The 15,708-nt window shown below is 41.8% G+C and overlaps 1 protein-coding gene across 5 annotated transcripts in view; it reads left to right on the forward strand.

Moving 5' to 3' along the window:
- The window catches only part of KLHL18 (kelch like family member 18), an 89,542-nt gene that overhangs the window by 52,819 nt on the left and 21,015 nt on the right, over positions 1-15,708 (forward strand). For 3 of the 5 annotated variants that reach the window (XM_072653604.1, XM_072653584.1, XM_072653617.1), the window contains 3 exons: positions 4,649-4,809; positions 8,284-8,420; positions 9,700-9,937. In XM_072653604.1, the coding sequence (XP_072509705.1) occupies positions 4,649-4,809; positions 8,284-8,420; positions 9,700-9,937 (536 nt within the window). The remainder of the gene's footprint in view (positions 1-4,648; positions 4,810-8,283; positions 8,421-9,699; positions 9,938-15,708) is intronic. The other 2 variants (XM_072653607.1, XM_072653594.1) reach the window with 1 other exon arrangement.

The following is a 15,708-nucleotide window of genomic DNA, read 5'->3' on the forward strand; positions in this document are numbered from 1 at the left end:
ATCCCGATCTTCTCAGTCTTTTTCTGTATAAAAGTACCAATCTTATCCCCATTAAATTACCCAGATTCTTAGAATCTTGCCTGCTTGTATTGGGGTTACAAATACTAAAGATTTACTAGAAATCTTGCCCCCCCAATCTGTGTACAATAAAACCTCACTACTCTGACTGAAAGAAGGCTTGAGTGGTCAAATTTTTTTGAGACAGATCTGTCCTGTACCCTTGAATTTTGGGGTTCCTAGCACCCCAAACCATATCAATATCCCTACTTTTTAGCACAGTGCTTCACATATAATAAGCTTTTAATCAATAAGAATTGAATTGAATTTTGATTTGCTTGTCTGTGGTCTAACAGTGATAGAGGTCCAAGAAAACAACTTGGCTCCTTTATTCATGTATTTATTGATCTTGTCATTATACTATGCATTTACTGAGTACTGACTGTGCAGCAGCTCCAAGGGCTCAGATCAGGCGATGAGGAGGTCAAATGCAAAGGCATGAGACGTGGCGTCTGTCCTGGAGTTCATAGTATTATTAGAGAGATAAAATATGTACACATGTAGCTACAATACTGCACAGACATCAAGCACTACAGGAACTCAGAGGAGGGAGTGGTTGCTTTTGGCTTGGGTCATCAGGGAAGTTTCATAGAAGGTGTGTGTTGAACTGCACCTTGGAATGTACCAGATTTCAGTAGGGGTAGAACAGAGCAGGCAGGGGCATTCTAGGTTCTTGACTTGTTGAGGGTGGGGTGGGTGAGTTACATAGGGAACAGGTGCGTCATGGGAGAAGGATTCACTTTAAAGGAGAAGAAAGGACAGATAGGTTGGGAGCAGGCAGGTAGGTAAGGGTTCATGGATCAGGCTGAGGGTGACTGGTTGGCAGAGAGAAGAGCCTCAAGCTACTTGCGCTAAGTGTTAAATGAACTGAAAATCCAGGATAGTCCTCTGAAGATAGGTTTAGAACAAATCTGTTTGTCTAGTGTCAGGATGTGCTAGAGCTCATTTTTCATATAATACTTAATAGTTTGCACAGTGTTCTCACAGACACATTTGATCCTCACAACAACTCTGGGAGATAAATGATGCAGGGAGGATTATCTCCATTTTTTGGATAAGGAAACTGAGTCTCAAAGAGGTGTAGGGACTTGTCCTCAATCCTAGAGCCTGTAAACGGCCTGACCAGGGCTTTCAGCCCTTTCCACATTGCTTCCCCAGAATATCCTACTGAGATTAGGACTCTGAGGCTTTAGGCCCAGCCCGAATACTTATTTCTTTGTCTTCTAGGGATGACTAGCTTGGTTGTATAGCCTTAGACAAGTTACTTTCCAACTTCTCCTTATCAGCCTACTTGTGCCTCAGTTTTCCCATCTTTAAATGATAACAACAAACACGGTTTATCACTGCTTTCTTTACCAGTACCTTGTGAGGTAGGTAGTTTGTGCGTTATCATCCCCGTTTGGTTGGAGAAGTTGGTTAGGTACCTTGTTCAAGGTCACATAGCTAGTGAAGGCCAGAACCTTGTACCTCATGTCCTCATACACCAAGTACTCTGTCCTAGATGCCTCAGAGGCCTTTGTGAAGATACAGTGAGTGCTTTAAGCCATGCTGTACAAATGCCCTCTGATCATATTGTCCATAGGAACAATTGGCCTGCTGCCTCAGAAACCTTTGTGAAGTGGTAAGAACACAGTTTTGCATTCATTGAGTTATTTGCTTAGAAATGCTGGCTCAAGGTGGTTTCAAAAGTGAAGCCTATTCTGCATACTCACCCCCTGAATTTGGGGATGTCTGTCATGCATTTTGTGTTCTGGGGACCACTAGGTGGCAGCACAAACATGCCACATGCCCACCTCGAAGTGATGAGGCCTGTATAACTATCTCACTGTAGAAAAGGTGAGTCTCTGGAGTATTTTTTTAATATTAATTTTACTTATTTTTAGTGTTCTACAGTCACTACCATATAACTTAGATTTTTTTTTTCCCTACCTACCCCACACCTCCCCCCTCCCTCCCCAAGATGGCATACAATTCTATATAGGATCTACACATACATTCCTATTAAATACTTTTTCACTGTAGTCATGCTGTGTAGAAGAACTAAAATGAATGGGAGAAATCATATAACAAACCAAAGCATAATACACACCAAAAAAATGATCTGCTACATTCTGCAATTGAATTCCATAGTTCTTTCTCTGGATGTGGAGGGCATTTTGCCTTAGAAGACAGGAATTGGGAATTTTTTTTTTTTTAAGTCCTTGCATTGCTATGAAGTTCCTAGTCTACCAGAAAAACTCTTGCATACTGTGGTTGCTAATGTATACAAAGTTCTCCTGGTTCTGCTCCTTTCACTCTGCATCAGATCATATAAGTCTTTCCAGGCCTCTCTGAAGTTTTCCTGTTCATCATTTCTTATAACACAATAGTATTCCGTTACATTCATATACCATAATTTATTCAGCCATTCCCCAGTGGATGGGCATCCCCTTGATTTCCAGTTTTTGGCCACCACAAAGAGAGCTGCTATAAATATTTTTGTACATGTGGGGCCCTTTCCCATTTTTATGATCTCTTGGGGATATAGTCCTAGAAGGATATTGCTGGGTCAAAGGGTATGCACATTTTTGTAGCCCTTTGGGCATAGTTCCAAACTGCCTTCCAGAATGGTTGGATCAGCTCACAGCTCCACCAACAATGAATTAGTGTTCCAACTCTCTCACATCCTCTCCAACATTTATCATCTTCCTGTTCTGTCATGTTTGCCAATCTGACAGGTGTGATGTGGTACCGCAGAGTTGTTTTGATTTGCATCTTCTGGAGTATTTTCTTCAGTGGCTCTGGCAATTTCAGTGGCAATGTGCAATTTTATGATCATCACAGTAGCGTAAGTTTATTTGCACAGTGCAATAAGCAGTGACTCATGGCACTGTTCTAGGTACGGCCTGAAGTGGATGAAGCAGGTGTTCTGTTGCTCACACTTACCATTTCAAGAAGAGAAAATTAAACCTCAAGAGGCTCAAGCCTATAGCAGACAAAAAAGGGAGCAAAGGAAAAGGAGAGAGAAAGGCACATGTGTTCAAGTTGGAATGTTTAGAGGTTGCTTCTATGTAATGGAAATAAGCAAAATAATTTTTGAATCAACTTTTTTTGAGTGGGGGAACTACTAATGTTTCCATCCATCATGTCCTATTTTGAGACTCTTTGGTAGTCGACAGGGCTTTACTGAGCACCTGTTGTGTACTTGGTAGCGAACTGGAAGCCCTAGAGATGCAGAAGGCATCCAGAACATATCCCCCTCAGTTTGTTTGGGGACACAATACTGAACATGAAACAACTGGAAGATAGTATAGTTAAGTGCCAAACTGTAGGATTCTTCAGTTTAATTCACCATTTATTATGGTCCTAATATGTATAGGCACCAAAGTACTATAAGATTAGAAGGAATGCTAAAAGTTTTATAGCTGTATATATATAAGTATATGTATATTTAACATATATAAAGTTTGTGTGTGTGTATATACATATATATACACATATGTACTCTAAAGTACACATTTATACATACACACAGTGTCCCCTAAGTCTTTTGGGACATTCTGTGTATGCTTATATATGTATACTTACATCTCTTTCATTGCCTAGTAAAGTACATGAGATACACACACACACACACACACACACACATATAGTACTTTGTAAGCTGTAAAAGGCAATAGAAACTGTCAGCTGCTGTTGTTTTAAACTACATAATGTTTATTGAATATGTACCAAGAGTTTCTGTCATTGTGAAGTAGAGCAGTTAAAGAAAGTTTCATGGAGCTAGGACTTGATCAGGGCCTTAAACGATCAGGGCCTTAGAGCACAGTGCCTGGCACATTATTCTTGTTGTTGTTCTGACTCTTTGTGACCCCTTTTGGAGTCTTTTTGGCAGACACACTAGGCAGACACACTGTCATTTTCTTTTCTGGCTCATTTTACAGATGAGGAAACTGAGGCACACAGGGTTAAGTGACTTGCCCAGAGTCACACAGTTAGTAAGTGTCAGAGGCTGGATTTAAATTCAGATCTTCTTGACCGCAGGCCCAGCACTCTATCCTACACCTACACTGTGCCACCTCGCTGCCCCAACCTGACACAAATAAGGGCACTTAACATATTTTTATTGTTTGAATGATTTGTATGAGAAGAGGAGAGAGGAAAAGCCATTCCAAGAAAAGGCAAGAACACAAACGTCTAAGCAATAGGACTGAATCTGTCAAGTTTATAGGATAGTGACTAGAGTGACGAATCCAAATGGAAGGACAGTAAGACAGAACATTGGACAGGTGGGGCAGGGCCATGTTGGGGTAGAGAAGTAGCTGAATTGAAGGAGTTTTTTGAGCAGAGGAGCATTGTGCTCTTCAAGGCTGGGGCGTGATTGTCTGTGAGAATGGAGACTAAGGAATGGATGTGAGACAGAAATAAAAATTGCTAGGGTTCATGACTGACGGAATGTGGAGGCTGAAGAGGTGGAGTCCAAGGTCAGCCTAGGGGAATGACAATGCCATTAACAAAAGCAGGGCTTCCTTACATTCTTGTAGTTCATAAATAATTTGACTTTCAAAAAGAGGTTCTGTAGCCAGTCTGTTGTTGCTGCTTTGCCCGGCAGGTCTTTGAAGCTGCCTTGGCCTGGATTAGGTATGATCAAGAGCAACGAGAGCCCTGCCTTCCTGAGCTTCTGTCCAAAATCCGCCTACCTCTTTGCCGGCCTCAGTTCCTGTCAGATCGGGTGCAGCAAGATGACCTTGTCCGCTGTTGTCATAAGTGCAGGTAAGCGAGGCCCGACTTGAACTCTGTCCCTGCTGCTTTGGGGAGCTGCAGTTCTCTCTAGAGAAGGGCCCTTAGAGGGCTCCTCTCATTTAATCCTTGCACTAACCCTGTGAGATCATTCTCATTTTATAGTTCAGGAAACCAAGGCTCCACAAAGACTTGCCCCAGGTCATGCAGCTAATGCATGACCAAGATGGTTCCATCATACAGTACTTCCTTTCATTACAGATGATTGTAGATGGTGCTTACATTGCCCGCACAGGGAGCAGCTTAGAGAGGGATAGAAACACACCCCACATGAGCCAGCAGCTGCCCCTCTTGTCACTGTGTCCGAGCTTCCATGTCCGACTTCTGCCTCACCGAAAGACCAAGAGAAGGAGGAAAACTTCCTGTTCCCTTTTTCTGTTCTCTCTGTACTTTTCCCCTTCCTCATCCCTATCTCGATGTTTAGATTGCCAAAAGAACTCCTGGTTTTGTCTCTCCCCCCACACCTCAACCCCAGTCTCCTATGCACATCTTCTAGCTCCATTCTTGAGCAGCAGCATCAGCCTGCTTAGGGTGGCTCAGATGTCATTTGCATATTTCCCAGCTCTCATTGTCACCTCAGGCAGTTTTAATTTAGTTCGTCAGGGCTCTGGGATAACCTCCAGGGGGTTCCAGACCCACAGTGTGTCAGGGATCAGGAAGGTCGCCACTAGTGTATGACATCCTAAATTAGGATGAATTGATGATGACTGGCCGTGCCACTGGCCCCACTTGGATATTTAGGTTGGCCTAGCATCTGGCTTTGCAAGTCTGCCATCTCCAAAGTATACTTGCCGGTTGACCCAGTATTTTGCAGTCATAGTCACAAAAGAATATTTTTCCATCCTTAACCACAAGGTTATACTTATTTGCTGTTTCCTTTTTTTTTTAAACTATTCTCAGTATCCTCCTTTTTTTCTCCTTTCTGGGCCCAGTCTACTGTCTTCTTCATCTTTAGTATCCTTACTATCTTGTTTCTTTTCTCTTCTGTTACGCCTAACTCCCTCTTTTTCCTTCTCTCCAGACCCAACCCCTCTTCCCTTAATTTTGCCCAAATGGCTCCTTTTCCCCTTTGGTCCCAGTCACCTTTTCAAAATATCTCCTAAAAATTCAATCCTAAGCTTTTTTATAACACTGTTTGCTTTGGAGTAGAACTGGAAAACAAGCAAGTAGTTCCTTCTTGGGCCCTTTTCACCAGATATCAAGAAGAATTCATTATAAGAATTCTTATTCTTATGCATAGTCCCCCCCCAAAAATGTATTTCATGTCATGGTTCCACTTGGATGTCTGTGATGTTGGGGCCTAGCAGGCAATAGAGGCCCAACTTTCTGGGCAGTCTAAACCACCTCTCAGTGTCGGAGGGGAAAGACTGTTTTCTTCTGAATCATTTTCCTCCCCATTACTTTTATCACTACAGTTCAGTTACTGTTATGCTTAAGTAGCCTTCTGATTTGTCTTCCTGATTCTGGTTTCTTTCCTTTTTAGTTTATTCTGAACTCATCAAAGCACTGACTTCATTTTTTCATAAGCCAAAGCTCTGGCTCAGAAACCTTCAATGACTGGTAACTATTCAGTCCAGTTGCCTACAGGATAAAGGCATTCTGAGTTGACTTCTGTCTACCTCTTCACTTTTATCCCTCCCTGCTCCTGCTCCTATGTGAACTCTTCACTGCAGCCAACTGCTCTAGCCACCATTCTGCAAATATTCCTTGAGTTTTATCATCTACCTGCCTTTTGTTTACGTCTATCGTTTCATTTCATCCATCTGATTCCAGTCTATGGCAATCTAACCTGTCTCTCAGTATCTGTAGCTGGTGGGAGTGACCCCTTAAAACAAGTACTTTAGGAAGGTTAATTGGGCAGTTTTCTTAGCATGAGAATAAAACAACATTCAGCAGCACTGAACAGCTGCCTCTTTCTTAATGCTTTATTTGGGTCGGTTAGCTTAGAAGAGAGGGCTTTGCTTTATGTCCCAAGGGTCAAGTTCAGGTAGTCCTGTTCCTAGGACAAAGTTCCTAAGTGTTGGAGCTCTAGGGTGGCCATAGGAAGAGGGACCCCCTCTAAGTCTATCCTAGTTCTGGACCCAATAATAGCATCTTGCAATTCTGTGGCACTTCCCTTATACCAACCCTGTGAGGAGGCTGGTGGTATAAATATTATTATCCCATTTTGACAGAGAAGAAGTAGAGACACACAAAGGTAATGTTTTTACCCAGGGTCCCACAGCAAGAAAGTGTCAGCACTGAAATCTGAACCACGGTCTTCTGACTCTACATTTTTTGTGTTTTCTGACTCTCTGTTACATCACACTGCCTCTGCAAAGACACAAGTATTAAGAAATCAGAAAAATCCAGTCCAGTTCCCCACACTCTCCAGTGTGGCTTAGTAGTTTTAGTCCCATCTCATATTATTGGGGCACTTCAACCCCAGGAAGACCTGGGAACAATTTGCTTTAGGCGAATTAAGTTATTACATTCTGTATTGCTAATCTTTTCCATGCTAGTGGGGATCAGTTTATGTGCCTCCTGGTGACCTGTGCTTTAATCCGTGGACAAAAGCTAATTCTGAGCCAGGGGTAGTGTATGACCTAGTTGGCAATTGGCAGCTACATCTCTGCCTGTTACTGCTGGGGACCTGTTACATGAAGGATCAGATGGATTTTAGATTAATTGTGCAAGGCAAAGTTGTGGATTAAAACAATTTGAAGAGAGGGAAGGTTGTTACTGATACTCAGAACTGTCATTTGGAGTGATCAAAGGCTAGGCCTACCAGTCCAAACATTGTTAACCCCTATTTAGGTCACCTACACACCTGGCTTTGGAACATCTCCCAGCTCAGAACATTCACCAGTCCAGGCATTGTTTCTCATGTTAATAGTAATGAAATAATTTTTCCCCTTTCAGCAAAGCCTTATACCTTATGTGCCTTTCTTTTTCCTGATCTCAGCCCCTTCCTTTTCCTTCCCTTTATGAAATTCTCCCTCCTATGGCAGATTCATCGATCAAACTGTTTTCTGGTCTCTGGTGGTGGGTTTTTAATTTCCCTATTGATTTTGTTTTTAGTAGCAGATCTTTTGGTTATTAACTTCAGCCCATCAGCAGAGTATAGTTAAGCTCCCAAGTGACTTGCAGGGCAATAGAATGTGTACTTGTACTTAGCAAGGAAGCATTTGCTTGTTCCCAGAAAACACAAGATATAATTGACTCAGGAATGAACAGATGCCAGGAGACTCCCCCTCATTAACTCCACAAAATTCACACCAGTACACAATCTTGCTGCCATTTGGGATCCCTCCGGTCCATGTTTTTTGACAGCCATCCCTATTTTTATTTGAGAAAAGATAACTTGGGTATTTCTTTTAGGAGGAAGGAACCTTGTGCTGGAGTTTGGCAATCTGTTCTTGGGTGAATGTGAGTAAATCGTTTTTCTCACCTTGTGCTTCATTTCAGGGACTTGGTGGATGAAGCAAAAGACTATCATCTCATGCCAGAGCGCCGGCCACACCTGCTGGCCTTCAAAACTCGGCCTCGCTGCTGTACTTCCATCGCAGGGCTCATCTATGCGGTGGGAGGGCTTAACTCAGCAGGTATCTTGCAGCTCCCCTTTGGAATGATAATTGTTCCCTTTGCCCCATCAGAGGGGATTCTCCAGGAGAGGTTAGCGGCATACCCTTTGGGTTTCACTCTTTCAGATACTTGGCTTACTTTTGTGCATTTCTTGAGTTTTTAAAAAAATGACTGTCTATATTGTTAATATTTATTGAGTATCAGTAATGTGCACCTTTGGCTGTTATGTTTTTGATTTAGAGATTTACACAGCTAATTAAGAGGAGAAGAGAGAGTAAAGAATCTAACTGTCATGCCAATCTTAGGCCAACACAGTTTAGCCAAATCTCTAATATTGGAGACTCACCTAAAGTGAGTTTTCTAGGTTCAAGTGGTCCCTCGTTGCTTTTGGTATACAGGTCTTGCCATTTCTTCTGCTTTTTACTCTTCACTCTCCCTGACCAAGGATTTTGTGGATGAAACACTTTCCTACTTATGGGTTAGTGGCAGCACAAGATAAGAGACAATTTCATTTGAGAAATCTACCCAAGCCCTGGTAACACTGAAGCAGGGCAGGACTGGAATGGTTACCCTTGGGCATGGCATCCCATAGAAAATGCGTATACTGAGCTCTTTGGAGTAAAAGAGAGTTTAGATTGTTATTAGGGATAAGGCCTGAACCTGTGACTTCATAGGTATGGGGAATTCCTTCCACCAAAGCAATCACCTTCTCTACACCGTGCAGTCTTAGACAATTGCCTAAGCCCTAAAGCATGAAGAGATTAAGAGACACCCAGCCCACAGGTGCCAGACATAGGACTCGAGTTTCCTTGGTTTCCATATGGGACTTTCTGGTTCTCAAGGTAGTTCTCTTGTCCACTGAGTCCTGCTGGTTCTCTGAAGGCAGCTATTATTCAGAGATGTGTGTGTCTCTCCAGACCTTAACATAAAGCTTTGGTTCTAACAGGATGTTCTATATGACAGGCATAGGAAATTACATTGAACTGTTACTTCTCTGCCACTATCTCTAAGCCAGGAATTTCTTTGATTGTAACTGATCTTCAGTACTGAAAACTGCCCTCAATTGAGGATGAAATGGCTCTTAGGTTTGTCTAATGTCCTGTGAAGTATAACATGAGCGAAATTTTCACAATGCAATACCCACAGATAAAATTTGTTCTTGAAATTGTTTAGGACAGACCTGATATCTATGGTGTTTTGTCATTCTGCAGACTGTTAGAATCAAGTGAATGCTCTATCTAGTCACTCCCCATAAGTAGCAAACTAAATGTATGGGATCATTTGTTTTAATTTGAGTAGCAAATTTTTATGCAGGTGATTCGCTGAATGTGGTCGAAGTGTTTGATCCCATCGCGAATCGATGGGAGAAGTGTCAGCCCATGACGACAGCCCGTAGCCGTGTGGGAGTGGCTGTGGTCAATGGACTCCTTTATGCCATTGGAGGATATGATGGCCAATTGCGACTGAGTACTGTGGAGGTGTACAACCCTGAGACAGACACCTGGACCAAAGTGGGCAGCATGAACAGCAAGCGAAGGTATTTGGCTTTGAATTCTGCCATGTTGTTTTGCTTTTTTATTTCATCCATTCATTTATTCAGAGTAAATATTTGTTGATTCTCTATGTACAGTGAGGAATGCAAAGGAGTAAAGCAGAACTTGGAGCTGAGGGGGGCTTTTTGGACCATTTGGTCCAACCTGTCATTTTATTGAGGAGGAAACTAAGGCCTGGGCCTTATCATAGTACTTGTAAGGTATTCTAGATCTCCTGAAGTTCTCTCCACCCCCCCGCACCTCCCCCATCCCCATCCCCATCCCCATGTAACACACAGAAAGTGAAGTAGAACGTAAGCTCCACATAAGTGCGATAGTCAGTAAATACTGTAGGAACTCTGATGAGAGGGTGATTACAGGAAACCAGAGGGACTATAGGAGGCTTCATGGAGGCTCCATTAGAGAACGGATTTGGAATCACATACCCCAAATGCTGATCCCTGAGGGATCTTAGGCAAGTCATTTAGCTTGAGGAGATTGATGACATGGCCCCAGATCCTAAGAAACCTCAAATGGATTTAAGTGGATATGGTTTCATGTTATTGGGCAGGCTAGTAGATACAGAAAGTTACCCAATATAACCAGCTCAGTCTCCTTTTCCCCCTAGTCCCTGACTACCTGGTTTATACTAGGAGATGAAGATTAAGCCAGTATTCTAACTTCTGGATCACAGGAAAATAGGGCCTGTCTTTGGTTCTGGCATTGGAATTTTGACATGTCTGGATGCTATTCTGAGTGATGCAAGATGGCTCAGTGGGCTGAACAGTGCCGTAAACAGTTATCTGCATGGAACCTTTAACTTAGAATCAGGACAAATCTTGTCGGTAAATTGGAGATGATAATACTTGCACTGAGAAGCAAGATGATGTAGGGAATATAGACAGGATTAACCTCAAAGTCAGGAGGACTTGGGTTGGAATCCTACCTCTCACATGTAGTAGCTGTATGACCATGGTGAGGTCATTGTTAACTCTTAGTTCTCCAGAGAACTCTGAGTTCTAGATTAGCTGCTGATCTGCCCTGGTGAAAGGAGTTTGTATGTTGGAAACTCTCCTCACCAATGAAAGCACAAGTTTGATTCTCCCTCCCAAATAGGAAGAAAAATGCATATTCTTCATGTCCTTGATTTTCTGTGAGTAGAGTGCCCTGTGAATGATAGATCACTGTGAAGATTCCCATTACCAGTATGGATTTTCTCTGTCACAGTTACTTTCTCTCCACTCCCCAGTTTTCCAGAGATAAGAAAGAAAGACCAGTTTAGCTCTGTTTTAAAGCTTTTTGCTGCATAAATGGTTAATGGTAATAAATTATATATTGCATCATTAAAAGCATTTGTGTAGATGGATGTGGTACTTTCTTTTCTAAGAAAATAGTGCTTGTGTTTATGTCCAGTGATGATGAATCTGTGCTTTTCGTGCTATCCAAATCTTATTTAGAAAGGATTAAACTGCGGTCTGCCTTGGAAACAGAGAGCATCACATAGAACCCACTTCTCAGAACCCACTGGTTAATGCCGTGTCTGCACTTCCTTCCCACCACTGATGCTTTTGGGGACTTTCCTCTTCCCAGCATTTCTGTGGTTTTCAGTGTTCCCTTGTCCCATATCCCCAAAGTTTAGTTATTCCTTACTTTTTATTTGGGGCAGGGGTGGACTGAAGTGGAAAGTTGTCCGTCGTCTTTCACTTATTCTCATTTGCCTACTTTTTTCTCATTAATTTTAACAGAATTTGAAATCTAACTTGGGAAGGCATGTTAATGGTTTGGTTCCTCTCTATTTTTGAATAATGTTCTGTTATTTAATAGTTTGGATATAGCCCCATTTCATTTTCATTAAATTATAGGCTTCGTTAAAGTGTTCTTGGTACTCCTGTAAGCTTGAGCAGCGGTCCTTTTTCAGGCATTCCCTTCCCTACTGTGCTTTTTGGAGGAACTTGCATTCTACAGTTTTTTTCTTTACCCGTCATTTGAAGCTTAGGTTGAGCGCACAGACTTCTTGAAGCCTTCCTTCTAAGACCCCACCCCCAGCCCCACACTACAGACTGGGCCTATCATGTAGTGATTGTACTGCTTTCGACACCTTTTGTATTTCACTTTTGTATTACTACTGTTTATAGGCTGATTAATGGGCCTAAGATTAAGTGTGTTTAATGTTGGAATTTTCCCAAATTCACCCACCAGAGCTTAGAGGAAACGCTGTGTGAATTCTCTCTCTACTTGAGTGCTGTGGAACAGTGAGGTGAAATAGACAGAATGTGGACCAGAGGAGCCAAAAGACCTATGCCTTTATCCAGATCATACAGTCCTTTTCTTCCCTTCCCTTCCCTTCCCTCCGCTCCCCTCCCCTCCCCTCCCCTCCCCTCCCCTCCCCTCCCCTCCCTTTCCCTCCCTTTCCCCTCCTTTCCCTTCCCTGCCCTGCCCTGCCCTGCTCTGCCCTTCTCTGCCCTGCCCTTCCCTGCTCTGCCCTTCCTCCTGACTCTTGCACTGGTGCTTTATCCACTGTACCACCTAGCTGTCCCACATGGAGGTGGTATATTTAGTCAGGAGGATCTGACTTCAAATCTCACCTCAGACACTTGACACTCATTAGCTATGTGACCTTGGGCAAGTCACTTAACCCCAGTTGCCTCATCCTGGGTCACCCCTAGTCATCCTGATGAATATCTGGTCACTGGATTCAGATGGCTCTGGAGGAGAAGTGAGGCTGGTGACTTGCACAGCCCTCCCTCACTCAAAATGAAGTCAAGTGCAAGTCATGTCATTATTTCTCTGATGGCATGGTCTTCTTCAGCAATGAAGGATGAACACAACTGTGCTGCTCCACCTTGTTATCAGTATATGGGATGAAAGACCCTTACTCAAAATTTTTAAATAACACCAAGACTCTTCTCAATAAGAACAGAAAATGATTTATTACAATTTTCACAAGAAAGGGGTATCCCTCCACCAGGATGGGGCTTTAATTTGATGGAAGGAGGCAACTTACAGAAATGGAAGCACAATTTTTATACCCTAACGCAGAGAATCCCACCTCCTCACTATCCCACTTCTCCATTGGCTAGATGGCGAACTTACAATCTAAGCTCAAAAAACTAGGCAAACCCTGGAAAATTTTCACCTATCCCAAGACTATTACTTCATTTAATACCTAACTTAACTGCTGATGTGGCTTTAGAAATGAAGGGAGGGGGAGAAGCAGGAGCTGGTAGCATTGATGTGGCAACAATACAACAAACAAAGGGGAGATTTGAGTAACTTCCAAGTTTTAGCTACATCCCACAGCACTTTCACAAAGAAATCTGGTAGCTGGTAAGGGGCAGGGCGGGGGGGGAGGGGGGGGCAACTGACCATCCACAGATGTTATGGAAAAGAAATTTTATTTAGAAAATACAATATTCCCCATATTTTTATTATGAAAAGTCTTCACAATCTCCTCATCTCACTCATCAGTGACTTTAAGTAAACGGCATGCTTATCAAATTCTCAAATGAAACAAAGCTGAGGAGGACTGTTGGTATCCCTCCATGACACATTATTAAGCACTTGCTGTATGCCAGATAACGGGGGGATACAAGGACAAAAAAGAAAGAGCTCTGTCCTCCGAGAATTTATATTCTGGGGGTGGGGCACAGGGCAATATGTACATATGTAATTATATACAGAGTATAAACAGAATTAGTCCAAGGTGGTTTTGTGAGGGAGGGCAGGAGTTAGGAAAGGCGTTGTGTAGAAGGTCATGGGGGAGTCCATTTCAGATCCATGGGGCAGAGCCAGTGCAAGTAGAGATGAGACATAGGCTGTTGTGTGGGAGGAACAGTGAGAAAGCTGAGGAGGCTGTGGAGTAATTTATAACACTGGAGAGGTAGGTTGGGACCAGGTTGCAAAGGAAGATTCTGCCTTCTCACGTTGATGTCAAACCACTGATGTGACTATTTGATTTTTCTACCTGTCTAAAGAAACCTTCTTCTTCCATGCCTTCTGTACCCGTGCCAAACCCACATCATTCCATCTTTGCCACAAGAAACTCATGAAAGACTTGGCCATGTATTGTGATAAAACCAAGTCATTCTTATCTGTAGCATTTCCTTGATCTGTCATGAGTCTAGTGATCTTGTCAAAAAAAGGAAATAAAATGAGCTGTTATGAGCTGTACTTTTTGAAACAGTATTTTATCTTTTCCAACTACATGTAAAGACACTTTTTAACACTCATTTTTTAAAAATTTTGAGTCCTCACTTTTCTCCCTCCGTCTCCTCTCTCCTTCCCTAAAACAGTAAGCAATTGGATATAATTGTGCAATCGTATAAATCATATTTCCATATTTACTTATGTGGCAAGAGAAGAAACAGACCAGAAGGAAAAAAACCACAAGAAAAATAAAATGAAAAATAGTACTTTGACTTGCATCAGTTCTTTCTCTGTATGTGAATAACATTTTCCATCATGAAAGAATTATCTTGGATCATTGTATTGCTGAGAAGACGTAAGTTATTCATAGTTGATCATCGCACAGTGTTGCTGTTACTGTGTCCATTGAGATAATCATGTGATTTTTGTTGATTTTGTTATTGATATGGACAGTTATGCTTACAATTTTCCTAATATTGAACTAGCCCTACATTTCTGGCATAAATCCCACCTGGTCATATTGTATGATCTTTGTGATATATTACTGTAATTTCCTTGGTCGTATTTTATTTACGTTTTTTCATTAATATTCATTATGGAAATTGGTCTATAGTTTTCTTTCTTTGTTTCTGCTTTCCTTTTTTAGGTATCAAAACCATATTTGTGTTTTAGAAGGAATTGGTAGGACCCTTTTTTACTTATTTTTTTCAAAGAGTTTATGTAGTAATGGAATTATTTTCCCTAAGTATTGCTTTGACCACATCCCACAAATTTGGCATGTTTTGTTGTTATTGTTATCTTTAGTGAAATTATTTATTGTTTCTATGAGTTCTTTGATTTATATTATTTAGTTTTCAATTAATTTTTAATCTATGCTTCCAAGATCCTTTATTGGATATAATTTTTATTGGTTTATGTTCAGAAAAGGATGCATTTCATATTTCTGCACTTGTTTATGAGGTTTTTATGGTCAGTTTTTGTTAAGGTGCTACATACAACCGAGAAAAAAGTATACTACTTTCTATTCCCACTGAGTTTTCTTCAGAGGTCTATTATAGCTAACTTTTCTAAAACTTTGTTCATCTCTAACTTCTTTCTTATTTATTTCATAGTTACATTTATGTAGTTTTGAAAGAGGAAAGTTGAGGTCTCCCACTGGTATAGATTTGCTCTCTATTTACTCCTGTAAGTTATTTAACTTTTCCTTTAAGAATTTGGATGCAGGGCAGAGCCAGTGTGGCAGAAAAAAACCAGGAAGTTGCCTGAGCTATCCCCAGTTTTCCTCAGAAATAACATTAAATCAATTCTCTAAGTGGATTTTGTAGTAACAGAACCTACAAAAAGATGGAGTAAATAATTTTCCAGCTTAAGATAACTTAGAAGAACTTCAGGAAAGATCCCATTTGGGTAAAAGAGAGGTAGAGTCCAACACAGATGATTTCTAGACAAGCCAGCAGGTGGCTGTCAGTCACAGCATAGATCAGCAACCAAGGCCCTTTGGTCTTGGCTCAGCAGGACAGCTTGGAGGCCTCCAACCCCAATGCAGAAGGCAAACTGCCAGCCCTAGAACTCTGGGCACAACAGGCATAGCTAGGCCACGCCACGCTAATACAGTGGGCAAGCCACCAGC

Source organism: Notamacropus eugenii, chromosome 1, assembly GCF_028372415.1.
Source record: "Notamacropus eugenii isolate mMacEug1 chromosome 1, mMacEug1.pri_v2, whole genome shotgun sequence".
NCBI lineage: Eukaryota > Metazoa > Chordata > Mammalia > Diprotodontia > Macropodidae > Notamacropus > Notamacropus eugenii.